The sequence below is a fragment of the Manacus vitellinus genome, unplaced genomic scaffold (genome assembly GCF_001715985.3).
Source record: "Manacus vitellinus isolate BGI_N305 unplaced genomic scaffold, ASM171598v3 scaffold_7_pilon, whole genome shotgun sequence".
Taxonomy (NCBI): Eukaryota; Metazoa; Chordata; class Aves; order Passeriformes; family Pipridae; genus Manacus; species Manacus vitellinus.
In genome coordinates this window covers 10,002,213-10,022,787 of record NW_021940813.1, presented here as the reverse complement: position 1 = coordinate 10,022,787, position 20,575 = coordinate 10,002,213, and the positions used below count along the sequence as shown (strand labels likewise).

General features: G+C 39.3%; 1 protein-coding gene across 1 annotated transcript; it reads left to right on the top strand.

Annotated features, from left to right (window-relative positions):
• Nucleotides 1–284: 284 nt before the first annotated feature.
• On the top strand, nucleotides 285–14,035 carry EIF2S3 (eukaryotic translation initiation factor 2 subunit gamma). Its single transcript, XM_029964701.1, has 12 exons — nucleotides 285–380; nucleotides 2,616–2,679; nucleotides 3,128–3,255; nucleotides 3,368–3,489; nucleotides 4,450–4,544; nucleotides 5,633–5,791; nucleotides 6,987–7,121; nucleotides 8,030–8,124; nucleotides 9,035–9,179; nucleotides 9,606–9,775; nucleotides 10,705–10,877; nucleotides 13,142–14,035. The coding sequence occupies exons 1-12, from the start codon at nucleotides 312–314 to the stop codon at nucleotides 13,203–13,205; spliced, it is 1,419 nt and encodes a 472-aa protein (XP_029820561.1). The 5' UTR covers nucleotides 285–311; the 3' UTR covers nucleotides 13,206–14,035.
• The last annotated feature ends 6,540 nt before the right edge of the window (nucleotides 14,036–20,575 follow it).

Sequence of the window (20,575 nt, the reverse complement as noted above, 5' to 3'; positions counted from 1 at the left end):
CCGCACGCGGACGCAGGCCCCCGCCGCAGGCCCCGGTTGCATCACCCGGCGCGAGGGCGGCCGCGGGGACCTTTCCTAGGGCTGCCCAGCGGCCGCGCCTGAGCTGCTGGCCTCCCCGCGGCGGCTCCGGCCGTGTCCCCGCAGCGCCGATCGCGGTCGTTTCCCCAGCCCAGTGCCCGTCCCCGGGCCGGCCGGTGCCGTGCTGGCGGGCCAGAGGGCGCTGGGGGCTGCGGGGCGGCGGCGGAGGCGCCGAGCGGAGCCGGCGATCAAGGCGAACCGCGCGGGACTCCTCACTTCCTGCTCGGGCCAAGATGGCGGGGGACGAGGCGGGAGTGACTCTGGGGCAGCCGCACCTCAGCCGGCAGGACCTGGGCACGCTGGTGAGACCCACGGGGCGGCCGGGGGCGGCTGCCGGGGCTCGGCGGGGACAGCCGGGCCGCTCCGGATGGGTGGGGGGGGGGGTGCGGGCCGAGAGGTTCCGAGACGCCTGCCGGCCCCGCGGCGGCCGTGCGCCCTGAGGGGGCGCGGGAGCCCGAGGGACAGCGCTCTGGGGCTGGGCCGAGGGGGCAGCACCGCAGGGCTGGGCCGAGGGGCAGAGCGGCGAGGCCGGGGCCGGGGCGGCAGGCGCGGTCGGAGGCGGGCAGTGCTGGGAGCAGGTCGGGCCGGTCGCAGTGGGTGTGGGGCGCCCGGGTGAGGCGAGTGAGAGTCTCGGCGTCCCACCTGTGCGAGCAGACCTTTTATGTCTCAGTGGTGGGTGCGCTTTTCCCCTTCTAAGGGCTGTCCTGTTCTGTGGTACTAAAGGCTCTTCTCTCTCCGAAGTAGAACCATAATTTGCTGCTGTGTGTCCCCAGCAGGCTCGAGGGATTGGCTGCCAACCCTGCCTTGGTTGTTTTGCCAAGCAAATTTTCTTGGTTATTAAGATCTACCAAGAAAATCAGTTCAAAAAATCAGAGCATCAGTTAAATTGGAAAAGACCTCTGAGATCATCGAGTCCAGCCTGCGGTGATCTTGCCTGTTAAGTGTCTCTCCTGGTCTGTCTCACTCATTACACCTCTGTGCTGACAAAACTACTCGAAAATCCTGTTGCTGCCCGCCCAGAACAGACTATTTGTGTGTACAGTAATAGTGTTCGATGTTCTCCGGGTTTTAGCACGGGAATTCTCTTTGTACTATAGTGAACGTGTTGGTCATCTCAGAAAGTTTCTTTACTTCCTCTCATTGTTGACCATCCCATTTCCCAGTTGGAAAAGGCACGGATAGGACTAGCTAAGAAGTCAGCAGGAATTACCTTTACGGTCTCACCTGCCCCTTTTGGGCCCTTGAGTGCTTACAGCTGACTGCAGCTTATTGCTGAGCATGGCCTTGTACCAGTCTTGCCAAAAAAACTCTCCCTGCGTGCACAATTGTACAGGAAGAGTTCTCCTGGTGGCAGAAATTGCATCACGCTGACATGCTTGTTCCCCGGCCACATGGTGCCATCTACAGGTCACGTTCCCATCGCAGGGCAGTGCTTTTCAGTTCGGTATACAAGAAATACACATTTAATTGTGTGTCTTAAGCGTTCAAGACTTGGTTTGTATTGAACGTGAACATTTTATTCGTGTAAAACTTGAGAACAAAAGGAGTGAGCTTACATTGTTGCAGAGGTGTGTTTATTTGATCATTATGCATGTAACAGTGTGAGCAATATGTGATTTAGTGTGCATGTTTTTGTATCTTAGCAAAATATTTATGTCTTGTCCTGCACTGAGGACTCTTTTGCCATCCTGAATTGTTCCTTGAACTGAGCACCTCATCCATATGAATTCAGAGCAGGATGGAAAGTTGCTGTTAACAGTTTCAAAAGTAGTACAGAGCAACAGTTCAGTGGATTTCAACACTTGTCCATTATTTGGACAAATAGCTTTAAAAAAACCCAAACCAACTCATTCAGAGTTATCTCTTTATCTACACAGAATGTATTTGTAAGTTTTTTACTGTGACTGTGGCTACCAGTAGGTTCACACAACAGACTATTTACAACAGCAGAATTTCTGTCTGGTACCTCAAGTTGCAATAACAGTATTTGAGAAAAAAATAGCCATTAAAAATCCATGATAATAATGAAGTCTCTGGACCTATGGACTCCAAAGTGATAGTTGTAATTATATATTGGCTGTAATGGGACCTTACACCAATTAAACAACTGTTTATTGACAAAGCTTTGGTTTTAAAACATCAGTGCAAGTCATCATGTAACCCACTGAAAATTAACTTGGATTTGCCTGGTATGTGTCATTTAGGTTTGGGAGTATGTAAGGGTTTGGGTTTTTTTTGTTGGAGGTTCTTTAGAGGTTTTTTGTTTTGTTTACCCCATCTGTGACACCCTGCAGCCGATACCGAGTTACGGTCAGGGCTTTGGGTTGCAGCCTGTGCTGATTTACAGGCAGGACTTGGTTCGCTTTTTGCCTTATTTCACACACATAAAAGGCTGGAATGCATATCTAGAATTATTTCAAGGAGCTTGCTTGGATTTTGCTGAATAGAACTATTGGATAATTTTTAAGGAAATACACATAATACTTTCTAAACACTTATATACAAGATGAATAAATTGTAAAATCTCCCTTATACAGGATGTGACCAAGTTGACGCCTCTTTCACCAGAAGTCATCAGCAGACAAGCAACAATTAATATAGGTAAAAACAAACTTATAAAAAACAGGGGTGCATTAATGTGACTCTTTTTGGTCCTCCTGCAGTAGCAGATGGTGCCTATATGGCAACACCTTAAAGTTTCTTACTGAAACAGTTACATAGTAGTTTTAGAGACATGTCAAACCCTTTTGACTTAAAAAGCACCGATTTTATTTCAGGAACACAGCTGAATGGAGTGGGAGCAAAGTTTATTTTACCTTGAAATTGAGCATTGAAACGAGTTTCATAAAAATGCAAGGTCTGTCCATTGGGAGCTCAATTTTTTTGTTTGTTTAAAACCAAAATGATGACAAACCCTGTATGTGCTTGTGATGGGGGCTCTGGACTTACCTGCCGTGAAGAATTTGGCGTAATTGTGTGTTGATAATAATGGAACATTGCACAAAACTAAACAATGGTTTATTGACAAACATTTCCTTTTAAAACACAGGTACAATTGGTCATGTAGCCCATGGAAAGTCGACAGTAGTCAAAGCTATATCTGGAGTTCATACTGTCAGATTTAAAAATGAACTGGAAAGAAATATCACAATCAAGCTGGGTTATGCTAATGCAAAGGTGAGTCATTACTGCAGCAAATACATTACAGATGTATTTCAGGGTGGATGTGAGCTTACAGGTAACTAACCCTTGAGGAATTAAACTTTTTTCCAATTCTAAAACATCACAGATTTACAAGCTGGATGACCCAAGCTGTTCTCGACCAGAGTGTTACCGATCCTGTGGAAGTAGCACCCCAGATGAGTTCCCTACAGATATTCCTGGCACCAAAGGGAACTTCAAGCTAGTCAGGTAACAGCTGTAAATGACTGGAATAAATTGTCTTTACTTCCCTTTGCATAACTGAGAACAGTCAGGATTGGGCTGTGAGCTGAAATGGGTTGTTATAGCACATTCTGAGGTGGGGGCACCCCTGATCTAAGGTGTTGTCTAAGCTGCCTTGGGTGATACAACAAGGTTCTTAATTCATGCTTATGATAAAATACACGGAGTGCTTACCAAGATGAACTGTGGCAGGCAGGCAGCCATTGCAAAACTACCCCTTAAAAGCTCTGTGTTCTTTATCCCACTGATTTTCTGCTTGTAGTAGATATTTAACATTGTCAGCAAAGAAGCAAATTAGTCCCTTGGTTTTTGGTGGCATGCTACTAGGAAACAAGAATTCTTCACTGGATAGGTTCAGGAAGGAACATAGCAACTCAACTATTATGGTCTGCACAGTAAAATCATAAGGTTGGAAATGTAACATTGTCTCTGTAGATAAATCTTCGAAGTGAAGTGCAGTTATAAGTATGTAACTAAAGATGCATGATTTCCTAAAATTGGAGAATGGGAGATGTCTTTTAAAAGAGATAAGGGAAATCCCATGTGGTGTGTTTGTTGGGTTTTGGGTGGATGGTGGTAGGTTGGGTTGGTTTTGGTTTTTTTATTCTGGTGTATTTAACTCTAGTCTAATTTACAGGTAAATTGGTGAAATATTAAAGCAGTACCTAATATGGATATATGGTATTGAATCTTAAAAACTCAGAAAAAGTATTCAGTAGCCATTCAGTAGTCTTTGGACTACTTGAAAATAGGACTTCTTGAAAATACTTTTAAGGTATTGCTTCTCAGCATCTGTCTCAAAATGTTTATCTGTCTATTTTAAGGATGCTTTTAACTTCTGTGTCTGCCTATTCACTCACATAAATCAGTCAGAGGAACCGTTGGTAATTGGCTTTTGGACTTCTTTTTCACCTTCTCCTACAACAGGCATGTCTCTTTTGTGGATTGTCCTGGCCATGATATTTTGATGGCTACAATGTTGAACGGTGCAGCAGTAATGGATGCAGCTTTACTGTTGATAGGTAACAATTGCTACACAAAAGCAGAGCTCTGGTTTTTAGTATCATGAAGCAACTTTATATGGGCTTTAAAATCTGTTGGGATGTGGTGAGCAGTTAAGTGAATGCAGTTGGAATGTGTTAAAGAAAATAAAGTGATGCTACAAAGACAATGTACTTTAGCAAACTGGATTGTTTTAAACTGGTCTGGTAGCTGGCCCCATGGGAAGATTATTTAGGTAAGATGAAACCTTGAGTATAGTACAGTAAAATTTATATCTTTTTATGGAGATAGATTAGCTGGAAGTACATTTTGAGTTTCTCTGCAGGTTCAGTTTCCTTTAAATATGTTATGTAGTCTTTGCTATCCAGGAGAGTCCACAAACAACAGTAGAAACAGTAAACCCAGAGGAATACAGGCAAAATTAAGGTACAGGAGATTTGATTCAGACAATTTTAGCTCTGATTTTTGTATGTCTTTAGAACATTAGTCCTTTCTTCTGCCTCTTTAGCTCTAAAAAGCGCGATAGACCAAACTTCAAGTGAGATTAACCACCACTATGGCACATCAGGCCAAAGCTGACTTCTTAGATGGCTGAAATCCAAACCATACCGATGGCAACCCTATTCACATAGTTGATCTAATTATTGTATTACAGAGTTTGGGGATCTTGGCATTTTTATGGCTTTACTGATAAGGAAGTTGTAAGATTTTTCTTAAACTGTGAATTGTCTGTTATGCTATAGTCAGTACTGAGATGTCTGAAGAGCCAAAGGATGGAATAAGTCAAGTAGACACAAGTTAGCCTGTTAATATCTTTGGAAACTGTAGATGGGTGTTTCTTCTGGGAGCAAGTGGAAGGAGGGAGCCACTCTGGCAACCTCTCACCTGTCATACCTTGTGCCGATGGTACAACCAGCAGTTATGGGGGAGAATAGGTGCTTATTGACTTGGTTGCTTCACATGTAGCTTACTGAGAGACAACTGTCTTGTTTGTTTGTTTGTTTGTTTGTTTGTTTTTATACAGATGCAGTAGAAAGTAGATGTCCTAACTGTAGAAGTTTTTTCTATCTTTATAGTTTCTATATTGCAGTCACTTCTCTTCTTTCAGCTGGTAATGAGTCATGCCCTCAACCTCAGACCTCAGAACATCTAGCTGCTATAGAAATCATGAAACTGAAGCACATTTTGATTCTACAGAATAAGATTGATTTGGTGAAGGAGAGCCAGGCTAAAGAACAGTATGAGCAGATCCTTGCATTTGTACAAGGTAAGTTTTCAAGAGTAGAAATCCAGTCAGTGGTTGAAATTCATTGTTGAGACATTGATACAGTGGGTTTTCTAGGTTTATAGAAAAGCTTCTCTTAGACAATGCTGATGTACATAATCTGTTAATATGGAAACTAGACCACTGGGGTTGTGCTTCTTACCCATTTCAGACTGATTAAGTACAAGAGTGGTAATGCTGTTGGTCAGAGCTCTTGATGTAAAACCGATAGTAATGGCTCTTATCTAGTAGCTTTCACTGCATTTGTGGTTTTTTCTTGGCTTGTTTCTTTGGTAGAGATTTTACTGTAATTTTAGTGCAGCACAGGAAAGAAGGAAGCAATACTTGCTAGAGGCATCTTGTAGGTGTAGATGTGTTAATTTCTTTTATCTAATCACAAAAGATTGGTCTTTCATCTGTCTCTGTAAATCCAGTTTGGGCAGTGTTATCCTACTCTGTCTGTAAAGTTCTGCTGAACTTTAGTGCTCTGGGTTTCATCTTTCCTGGGAGCTTCCACTGCTTTCCATTTATCTGCATTAGCTGAGGTATGTGACAAGCTGCAAAACTGGATTGTCACCCTCAGAAGTAGCCAATGGCTCTTTCTTCTTTTGTAATTCATAATTGTTTCCTTGCAAAAACTGTTCATAACAGCTCTGTCAGATGGCTTGATGTGTAAATTTGGAGTTTGAGAACTGAAGTTAGCACAAGAAACACAGATATAATTAAAACTAGTAATAATTTAACAAACCTGGAAAACTAAATGCATCCTTTCATAAAATTAGGATTTTTCTAAAATACATACTTGCATTGCAAAACTGGGAAAACAGATCATTAAATTGACAGGAAACTTAGTTTGTCAGAATGAAATCTGACTGTAACATGAGTACAGATGTGTCAAACACTGAGATATCAAATCTCTCCGAGGAAATCTTAAGAATATTTCTGATCACAATGTAGGAAGTGAATTTTCCCCTAGAGTGGAAAATTATCTGTCACAGTGTTCAGAATGCCTTGAAAAGGTGTGGCTAGTTTGAGTTAAAACATTGAAGGGAAGGATAAATGCTTTGATACTGCTTTGGGAAATACACACAAAACACACCATGAAATTCACTGGTGTTTTTAACAATCACAAATCGTTTGGTTGTGTTGCTGTAAATACTCTTCTTAAAGCTTGATGTTGAACTTGATTTTGTTTTAGGTACAGTTGCAGAAGGGGCTCCAATAATTCCAATCTCAGCACAGTTGAAATACAACATTGAGGTAGTTTGTGAGTACATAGTGAAGAAAATCCCAGTCCCTTTGCGAGACTTCACATCTGAACCAAGGCTTATTGGTATGTAAATGCTCAGGTCTGGGCTTTTGTGGCCAACCACTGACTGAAGGTGTCTACACTTAGAATGTCATCTTGCTGAGTGCCCTAAAAAGAGGTGGATTCTAAAAGAGTATTTAGGGCGCTCTTATTTTAAAACTTGCATATTTTCTGGAAGCTGTATTGTTTGTTCTCTTAATTGCTGTTGGTTTTGTGTGTATTCTGTGCATATGACAGCGCTAAAATGCAATAGAGATGAGAAATTTATCTGTATCTTAAAAACATTCCTTTCATTGTTATGAATTTAATTTTGATTTTAAACATACAGAAAAACTGATGAATTTTATAATTAAATTATTTCCATGAAAATCTTTTAGATAGGTTGGTCAGATTTTTTGTGTTAGTCTCTTGTTCCCTGGATATAATTGTCAAAGTCTCAGTTCTTTTCCAGCGTCTTAGGAAATTCAGTTCCACTACAATGAATTAATTTGTCTTTTTTTTCCAAATAAACTATAATAGAGTCCTACAAAACATACTTAGAGTGCTTAAAAATTGACCACATTAAATCAAGGTCACAGTATTCACTATGACTACATTGAATGAAGGTTCTGGTATTCACAATTGGCATTGTGAATATTGCAGGGGTTTTGTAATATAGTTGATTGTTACTTTCTTTTTTAGATACTGATGGTTAAGTTGCTTCCTGCTAGGCAAACAAAAGTTTATGTATATGAGCAGCTTAAATGGTTTTGAGAACAAAATCAACTGTATACCTAAGAATTGGGAATAAAATGTTCATCATTACACATTTTTATAAATATTACAATTGTATACTTTCATAAGAATAGAGAAGCAATCAGAGTTGCTAAAGAAAGACACTATTTAAAAATCTGATATTAAAAATAAATCTGGTCATGGTCTATTCTTTTCAGTAATTAGATCTTTCGATGTCAACAAGCCTGGCTGTGAAGTTGATGACCTTAAGGGAGGAGTAGCTGGTGGCAGTATTCTAAAGGGTGTCTTAAAGGTAACCTTTTCTCTTTCTTGACTGGAGATTTTTAATCACAATAATGAGTAGAGTTTTTCCATGCTTAGTACAAAATGAATCTATATAATGAATTTGGTTTTTAAAACTCAAATACAGTCAGGTGGCACTTATCTTTCCTGTCTGTACCTCATTTTTACTTTCAAGTTTTAAGATACCAGAACAAGAAGCACTTGTTTTAATTTTTTAAATATATTTTTGTTATTGTAATCTAACCTGTTGCTAATAACTATACTGATTTAATCACTTACAAAATTGAAGGAGTTATTTTTTTTTTCCTGTCCTACCACTTTTACTTGATCAATTATTGCAGGGCAGAAAAGAGCAAAAGAACTTCACAAGTACCTCAGGAATATGTGTGGGTTCTCACAGGTCTCACTTCCCCACTTAAGTATTCTGTATATTTTAATTTTTTTATTTTGCTTGCTTTCCATCAATAGATGGAAATTTTAAAAGTTGCTCTTCTAGGCTGGAGGGCAAACTGCATCTTTGAACGTTTATACAGCTTGTGTTTTCTTTGTTTTGCAGTGTATTGATGCTGATCAGCTAATTGAGTGAATTAATGTCTCTCAGGGCTGAAATACTTCTAAATTAAATACAGTGTTTAAAAATTTAACTAAAATTTATATGCTGGAATTATTGCAGATAAAGATTCTTTCCTAAAGCAATTTTACAAATTGTATTGAAAAGAAAATCAGTTGTTACATTGGCTGTAAGTATTGTTCAATTTGCAGTTAACAGTACAACAGAAATCCTAGGAGTTCTACAGTAGCCCACAGCGAAGGACTTGTATAAAAAATAGATCTTGGGATATGTAAGTTTTATCTGTGACTAGTTAGTTTTGTGTTCCTGTGAAACAGCCAGTTAATCCCTTTTTCACATTTGTAATTAGGTGGGCCAGGAAATTGAGGTGCGGCCTGGTATTGTATCCAAGGACAGTGAAGGGAAACTCATGTGCAAGCCAATCTTTTCCAAAATTGTGTCACTCTTTGCTGAACACAATGATCTACAATATGCTGCTCCAGGAGGTCTTATAGGTAAGAATATTATGTCATTAAAAGATTTATTCCTTCATGCTTATTGAAAACACTTGATTTCATTCAGCAATGAATTTCAGTTAATCAACAAAGATACTATGAGCAATTTTAAATAATTCATATAGAGAGAGATAGGGTTGGTGTGAAAATTGGATATTTAAACTATAAATAATTTTCCTGAATGTCACTGGCCAATGCAGATCAATTTGCACTGTTAGTTGTACTGGCTTTAACAGTAGAATATTTCTTCATCTGTTTAGACAGAGCTCACAGTCTTGCTGACATTCTGAAAATGCTGTCCAGGTAACAGGGAATTCCTAGTACATTTTCAGTTTGCTGATTTTAGATCTCCTTCAAACATTTTAATACATAAAAGTGACAGCTACCTCTCAGTTACTCCTTGTGCCTTTCCTTGTTGCGTTGCAGGTGTTGGCACTAAGATTGACCCAACTCTGTGCCGAGCTGACCGAATGGTAGGCCAAGTGCTTGGTGCAGTTGGGGCACTGCCAGAAATATTTACCGAGCTAGAAATTTCCTATTTCTTGCTGAGGCGACTCTTAGGGGTGCGCACTGAAGGAGACAAGAAAGCTGCAAAGGTCTGTACCCTTCTTTTGTTTTTCCTGATTTTGCTGCTTGTGCTAAGTTTTGTTACTGAATACATTTCTTTCATCTTATATAGCATTTTTGTCTCCCCTTTGATATAAGCTTCTCACTAAACTAATCTGCTTCTTTATTACAAGAATGCTTTTCAGAGGAGTAGGAATCCATATCAGAGTAATTTAAAGTAGCATAAAGTATTTATGTGTCTAAGTGTTCTTCTAAACATACTATTTGCTATCACCCTATTCATTTGTGCAATACACATGGTGATCTACTTCCTACTTACATGCTTTTTGTAGATTTTCTCTCTGAAGAACTTTTTAAAGCTAAGTATTTTTGAAATACTGTAGTTGAAAAGAAACTGAACTTGAGGTACAGCACAGACTTCTGTTACATGATCCGTTTTACACAAATCAACTAAAAGATCATAGTTTCCCCTGTTAGCATTTAAATCTATAAACTGCCTCATGCCACAGAAAGTGAAGTGGTTCAGTGCTGCCTTATCCTGTGAAATGAATCATTTTTGATAATTTTTTTGTATGTAGGCAAAAGGTGAGAATATACAAACTAATTAAAAGAATGGTATAACATCACAGTTTGTAGCAATGTCTGTGACTGTGCTTTTAATACAGTATGTGCAATCATCAGTATATTTTATAGAAAATATAGAGAAATCCCAAGAGAATACGTCATACCAAGAACCCAAAGAACTACATGTACAACATTGTTATGTATTTGTCCTTTTGCATATAAATCTTTATGCACTGACAGTGCTGTGCATGGTTTGTGTGTGTGTATACTTACAGTATTTCTCAGCTATACCTTTTTCTGTGGCAATAAGATAACAGAAGATGCTCGAGACTGTCCATGGTATTTTTTTTAGTACTAAAGCTTATGTTTCAGAGTTTTGTGTGTCTGTCTTCAGGTGCAAAAATTATCGAAGAATGAAGTTTTAATGGTAAATATAGGATCCTTATCTACTGGAGGGAGAGTCAGTGCAGTAAAGGCTGATTTGGGGAAGATTGTGCTAACTAACCCTGTATGCACAGAAGTGGGAGAAAAAATTGCCCTGAGTCGAAGAGTTGAGAAACACTGGCGGTAAGTTGGTGCTAAATTGGTAGAGTACCTGGTTGCTATATTGTTAACGAAAAATACATGGATCTGGTTTTCTTCTGGAATAGGTAAGTGCATGTCTGTTTTAAAAATTCCTCTGGATTCTCCTAACATATTGGCACCATTATCATGGAATGCTTCCTTTCATTGCTGGCCTCTTTTTTTTTAAACAAACATTATGATTGGGTGGGTACATATTAGTTAACAGACAAGGAAACACCTCAGGGTCCTGGTTTGTTGCCAAAACTGCCATGCTGTGAATTGAGCTCACAGCAGGCAATCTTGGCAGAGGAAGTTGAAAGTTCTAATAATGCTAAGCCAAAGCCTGTCTTTATACACACCTCAATCTGTGATGTTCTACCCGTGGAGCTGGACGTGATTTTCAGTGCAACCTGGAAGTGGCAGTGGGGAAATGGAGAAGGGATGTTCTAAGGTTCAGGCATTTTATGTACTATGAGCAGAGAAATAAATTCTCAACTGGATTGACCCATTCAAATTACAAATATAAAATGTCTGACTACACAGAAGCATCTGAAGGCTGACAATTATGAACAGAATTGGTTATGATTCATTTTAATCATAGTGCCAGACTCTTTTTTTAGATGATTACGATACTGTACCTGTTACATGTTCCATAAGCCTCCATGAATAAGAACATAAGGATATTTAGATTTGTTGGCTCTGCACAACCCTTGTAGTATAAGAGAGCATAGCCATTTTTACAAGAAATCTCTATGAAAAGGAACCGAGCTTTAAATATCCATGGATGCATGCTTCTTTTTCAGATAACAAGAAAGCGTAGACAGGAACTTAGTGCTTGCTGTCTCAGCAAGATGACAAATTAGGGAAGAGATTTTTCCCTGAAAAACAAGCCAAACCAAGGCAAAAGATAAAATGTCTTGAACAGGAGGGGGGGAAAAAAAAGGAGGACCCAAATTAAATCAAGTAAAGCAAAAGGAAGAGAGAAACTATATTGGAAATTATGCCTCTTTTTTTTTGAGCTATAGACTGATAGCCTGTGCAAATTTTAATATGTCTTTTATTGCTTCTGTAGGTTACTTCCCAGTTGAAAAACATGACCATATTTTGTCCCAAAGCCTACCTGTCTCTGGATTATGGGGTGGGCAAGTAGTGGCAGCCTGCTGTAAAGATAGTTATGAAAAGTTGACTCCTATGCTGTATCAAAAAGACAAAGAGACAATGTAAGGAAACTAGAAGTTGAGAAAAGGGAAATAAGGCAAACTGGGAAGAGCAGCATAATAAAATCCAGTTGGAGTAAAGATAATATACGGCTGGTACTGAGAAAAGGAACTTGCAGCCTGAGGCAGTGGAGTACTGAAAATACAGAAGAAAGTGAGAAAGCAAGAGGCAAAAAGGAGGTATAAAATAGACAGTGTATATATATATAGAGAGAGAGAGGCATATATATAGAGGCATAGAAAGAGGTTAAACAGCAAATGGGATACACTAGTGGTTCCAAGGATGAGTTAACTTAAAGATTGACAACTTATGACCTATGGATACTGTACAAAAAAGTGGGAAATGCTGAGTTAATATACTTCAGTTCCTTTGGTGGTGTCCCATGACAGGCTCTACTGCTTAGTAAGTTAGAGATGCAATTGAGATGTGTATCTCCTTCCCAGAAACTGGAAAGGTGTTGAAGACAGTTGTATTAATAATATGGACTGCCTGCTGACTGTGGAAATGGACATATTCTGAATTATTTTTTTACAAGCATATTTTTCTGAGGCAACAGTGGCCTATAAAAAAGGCCTTAATTTTACTGAGTATAAATAGTAGAACTTGCCTGAGAGTTGAGTTACCATCACAGGTTACATGTTGATTGAGAGTTACAGCTGTTTGTATTCTTACTGCTCATCTTGTCTGAATTTTCATTTTCATTTCTATTTGAAAGTAATGCAGCACTTCAGGCATAGGGGAAAGAGATCAAGTTGTGAATAGATTTACAGTCCACCAGGACAGCATAAGTTATAACATTTTCAGATTTTCATCTTATTGTTCAAGGGTACATCCTTAGCTGGTTACAAATCTCTTCTTTCCCTCACCCTTTTCTATTCTGTGTTTCCACTAACCAGTCTTAGATCCTATAGGATGTTTTGGGTGGGAGACAAGTGGAGAAAATGCAAAATGTAAGAACTGAAGGCATAAGAACAACAGAAGGATGTTGACTTATCCAGGATATTTCTGCCTACTATTAAAAGTAATATAAACTGTTTTTCTGTTTGCAGTTTAATTGGTTGGGGTCAGATCAGAAGAGGAGTGACAATCAAGCCAACTGTTGATGATGACTGAAGAACAAAAGAGTGCTTCATTTTTAAAGATGAAGTGCCTATTTCTATTTTGAAGGGGGTGTATTTTCACAGTGGAATTGGAAGCTGTGCAAACAGTATTTTTGAGTTGTATGGCTGTCCTTGTACATTTTATTGAATTTTACCCTCTTACTAAAATACTAGTCACTATCACCATTAAAAGTGTAAAAGAATTGGCGTAGAAGTGGGTTTAATTATCCACATTTTAGTAAAAATTAATTGTACATGTCTCATGGCATGTCTAATTTATGTTATTTTGTGTTTCAGACATATCTGTTTAATATCAGTCAAACCAGCCCCAGTGTAACACACAAACCATAAATCTGGTATTGAAATAAAATATTGCTTATTTTCATTAATTCATACAGTTTTTCTGAGTAACAAAAGACTGCAGTGATTGTTCAACCAGTACAAGAATTAAAAGCAAAAAACCAAATACTTCTTGGAGAACTAGTACCTTTTCTGCACAACATCTTGTTTTGCTTAGACAGCTGTTTACAGCAAAAAAATTTCTAGTTTTGTTTCTATGGTTCTGATTTTAGGAATCTACAGTATTACACCTTGTAATTAGGATGGCAGTGTTGGCTGACTTAAAGTTGTCACTTCTGATATTACAACATGTTTTCTTAAACCCCCAAAGAAAAACTATAAGTAAACTGGATCTGAACTGGCAGTACTGGTTTTTTGCCTATTTTAGTATGGATTTATGAAAAGAATGTGATTAATTTGAAACATAATTGTCATCATGGAACTCTGTGTGGGTGACCTGGGAGCTCTTTATACAGCAGGAATAAACTACTTACTTCAAAATTATGTTGAGCAAATATGAAATATCTGGAACAGCCTGTAGAAGGGAATGATTTGGGATGAGGGTGGGGTAGTGGTGGTGGAATTCTGAATAAGATAAGGAAAAAAGGTGTAAAACCACTTTTGCTCAGCTAGCCTGAATCACACTCCTCAGGAGAAAACAATGTAATAAACTTACTGTAGGGTGCTAATACTTTAATCCATTTAGATTTCATTTCTTCATTTGTACTAATATATATAGTTCTAGCTATTTTATATACTAGACTGTTTAGCAAGTCATGCTACTTTCCATATTTTTATACAAAGTATGGTGTTTGTTTTCAAAGCTTGGTTTTGGTTGTATTCAATATCTTCAAGGGCTTTCTAAAGGTAAACACCATTTCACTCATCAAAGTGGTGGACTTCAATGAAAAAGCTTGAGTTTTGTTCCTGATTTTGCACTGTATTTCGTGTTCCCTTATTCCGTCTACATTCCTGTACTCGGTTTCTCCATTTGTAAAGTACATCTACCTCGCATGGTGCTGAGAGTAAATACATTAATTTTTGTATAGTCCTTCTCCATTTTAAAAGCAAGAGTCAGCTGTAGTTCTCTCTCACTCTCTTGGTACTTGACCAGTCTACAGTCTTAAATGTGCCTGTTTCAAGAACTGCATGTTCCATCTTTGGAAGTTAATTTCTGTAACTCTGAACTCTAGGAAATAGAGTTAATTTAAGCCTTACCTAGTGTGGGAGCCATGAGGGTGAGCACAAAAGGGAAAGTGAGCCACCACAGAATGCTTGGATGGCACCACCAGGGTGAAATCTAGCCCAGAAAGTTCTTTCTTGGTGCACTGCATCTGTGGGTCTAATGAAACACACATGCTGAAATGCTTCTGAGAAACTGGTTAAGCACCCATAGATGTTTTTAGGCATTCCAGTATTTTTGAGATTAGGCCTTAATCTCTTGTTCTGCAATTTAAAGAATACAAGTGCCATAATCTTTCCAAAGCATTTAATGTACTCCTTCACTTGGGTAGTTAACACATGCAAAGTACTAGTATCATCCTGGTTCATCCTTCCAGCTAAACAGCCCCAGATCATTACTTAATTTAGGTCTACAAAGTGACTTGATACCTCTGTGGTTGATAACACATACCTACCTGATAAAGCTGATATCAGTAACACTAAGAAATGCGAAGTGCCTTGTTCCCTTTGTTTTTCTCATGGGGTGCCTGGGGACTGGTGGGAACTAGAGAGAGAGTAGCAGCAGGGAAGTGAATTCTGCTTCTGACCGAGTTGTGCATCAGCCTGCTTTCACAGGGGCACTTCCAAGCTGGGCAAGGCTCTTGGAGCAGCTGCAGCCCTCTCCCAAGGCAGTTTCTCATACTCTGGACTGTTCTCTGCTTCCTTCTTGTGGTGGACCTACAGCTGTTATTTGTGCGTGCACACTGTGCCACACAGCGCTGCCCAGGAGTGGTGTGGTGCCTGTGGAACAGGGTCTGACCCAGTCTGTTCCTGATCCTTTCCAAGAGGAGGAGGGATGTCAGGGGCATGGGTAGGTACAATCTGAGGTCTCAGCTGTGATGTATATAAACAGTGTGCTGCATATCCTGCCACACCAGGGTTAGGGGCTGGAAGCAGGTCACGTGCGGAATTCTTTTTTTGCCACCAAAATGTTACATTTTCTCTAACTGGAAAGCTTTGACTGCTGGCATGAGTAAAGAGTAATGGGATGAATAATGCGATTTTGGGACTTGAATGAACACATGAAGCACATGACTGCAGCATCGGAGAGCCAGGTATGAACAGTGTAACTGTAAATATATTATGTGCTGGTGTGTCTGTACTACCCACTCTGCAGTCACTGAATTGTGATGCTGAGATGCAGCTGAATGACAAGCAAAAGCGATGCCATATACAACTAAGGAAGCTGAAAATTATTTGAATTTTCCTGGTCAGGACGAAAACAGTAACAGATGAACAGTGAGCTCTCTCACTTTACCAATTATTTGTTTCAGAGTGATTTTATTTTTATTTTTTTGCCCTTCATGGGTCAGATTTAGCTGCCTGAAGGTAGGTGTGCAGTTGCACTTCAAATGGGCTGGATAGCCAAGCTATCAGCAGCTGTCACACTTTTCCCATTATGGAGCAGTAGCTGGACAGAGCAGGTACCCAGGGTGGCACCAGCACCTGCATGTAGGTAACTGTACCTCTTCCCATGATCTGTCAGAATATGGTACCTCTTCACTATGGGGAGGAAAGAATATCACCTCGAAAAGTATTTCACAAAAGACTACTGGTATGTAAGAAACCTACCAGACTAGTGCAAGTTAACAACTACTACCAGGTTTGAGTTTATTCTTTGATTTTATCAACATTGGCTTTCAAAGCCCTGGTTTCATGAAAATGTGGGGAGTCACTATCTGAATTTCATACTGAAGCTTCCTCTAAGTACATACATACTTACATTACTTACACTTGCATATAAACAACACTACCTCACTAGAGAGATCAGTGAATGGTTGAGCAGAAACTAAACAGAGCAATTCTGTGATGAAGAAAAGGTAAGAGCTTCTACTGCATGATGCTTGTTGAGGTTCATTCTTTGAAGAAACAGCTTTAGAACACCAAGGAAGATATAATATCAAAAGGATGTGTAGGCTTAGACTCAACAAAAATTGTTGCATTGTATACTTTCAAAAGAGAGGATTTGGGAAAAATTGTTTTGTAATCATAGCTATAAAGCCAAAAAGATACTGCTCCTTTAACCACCTTGGCTCTACCATGCATTATTTCAATTTTAAGAAGGCAGCATGATGAATACATCCTGCTGCTTTAACACAAACAAGTAGATATCTTGTGCAATGGTACAAAGTTAAAGTGCTGTGTCAGTAATTATTTCTGAGACTTCAGTGTGTATTTGGGAAACACCATTACCAGCCAAATCTCAGATTTTGTTCTGAAGGGATGAAGCATGAACTTTACATGAACATCTTTGTCGATTTTGTTCTAGTACATATGAAATTTAAAATCATTTTTAAGCTATGTTTTAATGGCATTTGTTTTATAGCACTTTCAAAACTGCTTCCTTCTAGCTCACTGCAAAAGAGAGTTCCTGCTGTTTTTCCATGCTGAGTCATGTTGATGAGCCCGCAGACTGCCTGCAGGAAAGGTTTAAGCTACAGCCCCGGCCTTGTTCCCAGGCTGGTTTCCCATCAGTGCTCCTGCCAGTGTAAAGTCCCAGCTACGCTGCCCCTGCTGTTCTGGGTCAGTTCTTGCTGCCAGGCTGGGGCTAAACATTTATAAAGTTTCAAACACCAGCCCTTCCTTAACACCATCACCCCCCGCCCAGCCACAGAGCACCGACTGCTGGTTCCCAGCCCCTGCAGCCTCCTGGCCGTGCCAAGGCCCTTGTGCGTCCATGACATGTTCAGTTGCCTTTGACTGACATCCCAGATCCTGTGGACACCACTCTTCATTGATCAGTTCTTCCATTGCTACAATTCTTTTGGCACAGCTGGATTGATGGCTGATGTTCACTTACCATAATGCTAAAATTACTAAAGTGCCCTGTCTTCGTGTTGCTGCTTTTGTTTGTGTAAAGCTACATCTGTACATGCTCATCTTATCTTCCATACATCTCCAGTCCATCCCACTGGCATAGTAAAAGTGCATGTTTCACACCTTTCCAGACTAAAACCAGGTAGAATAAATGTTTTTACAGAGATTTGGGTATATGGTGAATAACATATCAGCTGTGACAGTCAAAAACTGTATGTAAGTGATACAAGTATGTAAATAAGTCTTCCCCTTTCTTGCCTTGAAAAGATTAAAACCCAAACAAAACAAACAGATCTCAATTACATGGGCAGTATGTAATGAAGAATGAGTAAGCAAGAGAATTTTGTTGCCAAGGAACAGACATCTTGTTGAAGGAATTACCTCAAATATTTAAATAAATACATATTCTTCAATAACTTTTATAAAACAACCATGCCCAAGAATGGGTGAAAACTGCTGAAATATTTTAGCTGAAGTTAATATATATGATATTTACTTGTGTTGAGGAAAATTTCATTAAGAAATTGCAGGATATGCATTTATAAAACACCAGTTCAAGCAGTTGCTTTCTAAAGCCTAGTACACTTTTTTAGTATTTCAGTACATTTGGGAAAAAAAAATTAAGATTCACTTAATTAAGTCTTGTGTTACACAATACTAAGGATTCAAATGAATTGGGCCACCAGCTCTTGTTTAGAGCCTCTGTGTTGGCATTTGTAAAGAAACCCAACATACTAGACTGGATTCCTTATGTCATTTGGAAAGCCCCTTCCCCTGCCAAACATTACACCCTTCTATGTTTAGTTATTTTGGTTTATTTAGTTTTCAATGAAGATCTGAAAAGTGTTTTCTCCTACAAATACGCCTTAAGGTTCTCTAACTCATTTTTCTTCCTGGTTTTGCTTAATCATCTATTTGATTATGTAATCCATTATGTATCTGAAAACATTTCATTTGCAATGTCGTCCTCACTACCACACAACAGAATTAAGCCACAACTTTTGCAAGTTTTCATTAAAGCAGCTTTTTTTACCTTGGGGACTAGCACTGGGCATACAGAAATAGCATAATTTTTTGTACTTTTCCTGGGCTACAGCCAAAATGCTGTTGATAACATAAAGTTTAACAACAAGTATTTTTATTTCTTTAATTTGGGTCCCATTTATTGCTTTGGCAGTAATTGCATACAACATAATCCTTTATAAATCTAACATGGAGCCACACTTCTCACCAAAAAGAGTTATGGGGGTGTAATTAGTCCTTCCACTGCAATCACAAGTACTCACATTCTCCATATGGTTTGGCTTCTTGCCTCTTGCCTAGTTGTCTGTTAACACATATTAAACATGCTGAGCCAGCAAACACTGGCACAGCCCTGCAAACCACGTACCTGTGTCTTTAGGCACACAGTGTCCTGTTAACACTAGTGGGGCCATTATGCACGTAAAGGTGAGCTTGTGCTTTAAGTGTTTTGGAAACTGTGATCTTAAATTACTTCCATTTTCCTGAAAGCTTAATTCTTCCTTTACATTACTTGCTACTTCACGCTGTTGCTATTCCACCACAGTGTATGTTCACACTGGGAATTAATTTTTGCAGTTAAAGCTTGACATTTGTCTTTGAAAGCATTTTGAGCCTTATGGGAATGTGTCTGTTTTGACACATAATGTCACAGGAAAATGGACTCTGGGTACATACCAGTGCAACCTGGCAGCTCATGGACTACTGAAAAGCTGTTCCAGGTAGGAGCAGATCACCAGCTCCCATCCATTTGAGTACAGACTCCACACCACAAGTCAGGTGAAGACAGGGAGAGATGTGGGCCTTCTTCAGAGAATCCTTCAGTTTTAGAAATTTAAATTTAATTTGCTTTGGTTCCTAGTTTTGCTCCATTCTTAATTCAAGTCCCATGAGTCCAATCCTGTATCACATTTATTTGTACATAAAGATTAGAAAAGAGGTTGGCTTATACGGTACCAGGGGAACTCAGCTTTCAGTTTAACACAGGAACTTTCACCTATGGGTTGGTTTCAAAGCATCCTTGTGGCTCACTCAGGACACAGTTAAGGTGGCTACACAAGAGTTTTGTTGGAAAGAGACCAAATAACAGAGCTTTGAACTGACAAATACAACCCTAAAAATCAGTGTTGTCCTACTAAATTCTGCCCCAAATAAGGTTGGTTCCTCAGTGTAATGGGTTGTTTTTTAATGTCCTCCCAGAGAAACAGGGAGGGGCTGGCACAGTCCTATTTCAAAACACAATGCTTATACAGTCACCGAGGCAGATAACCCTCAGGGCCATCTGCAACTCCATTAGCCAAGAAGAGAAAATAGAAATACCTTTTAGTGCTTTGAATCTTCTCTACCCTTTGTTTTTCAAGGTCCATCGGTGCTGACTTCTAACAATGTTATCAGATTGAACATTTACTACCCCTTTTACCTTTATTACATGTACCCATCAACAACTCTGAAGGCCCTATCTTTGATTCATGGACAAATAAGGCAACTGAAATGCAAACTTACAGAATTATAGAGTAAATCATGGACTTTTTTTTTCATGTCCTCCCTCATGAATGAGAGTTTAAACTAAGAGGATATTATTTGAAATTGTAGAATAAATAATTAACTTTCCTACCCAATTAAAAATTCCTTTAAGCTTGCACAGCACTTAATAAGGAAGCATTAGAAATAAAATTGCCTATGAAACTCTTCCTTTAACAACTAACTATTAAGAAGTCTACTGAGTACTTGTAAACCAAGATATTTCCAAGATTTTAATGCAGACAAATAACTTACCAGTTCTCCACAGGATGCAAGGGACTACTGCCCAACACAAGGACCACCCTGCTGTTTTAATCTTTTTTTATATATTTAGCTTCTCAATTGAAAAAACCCCAACTTTTTCTTTTTCTCTTTTTTCTTCTTTTTCCTTTCCTTTCCTTTCCTTTCCTTTCCTTTCCTTTCCTTTCCTTTCCTTTCCTTTCCTTTCCTTTCCTTTCCTTTCCT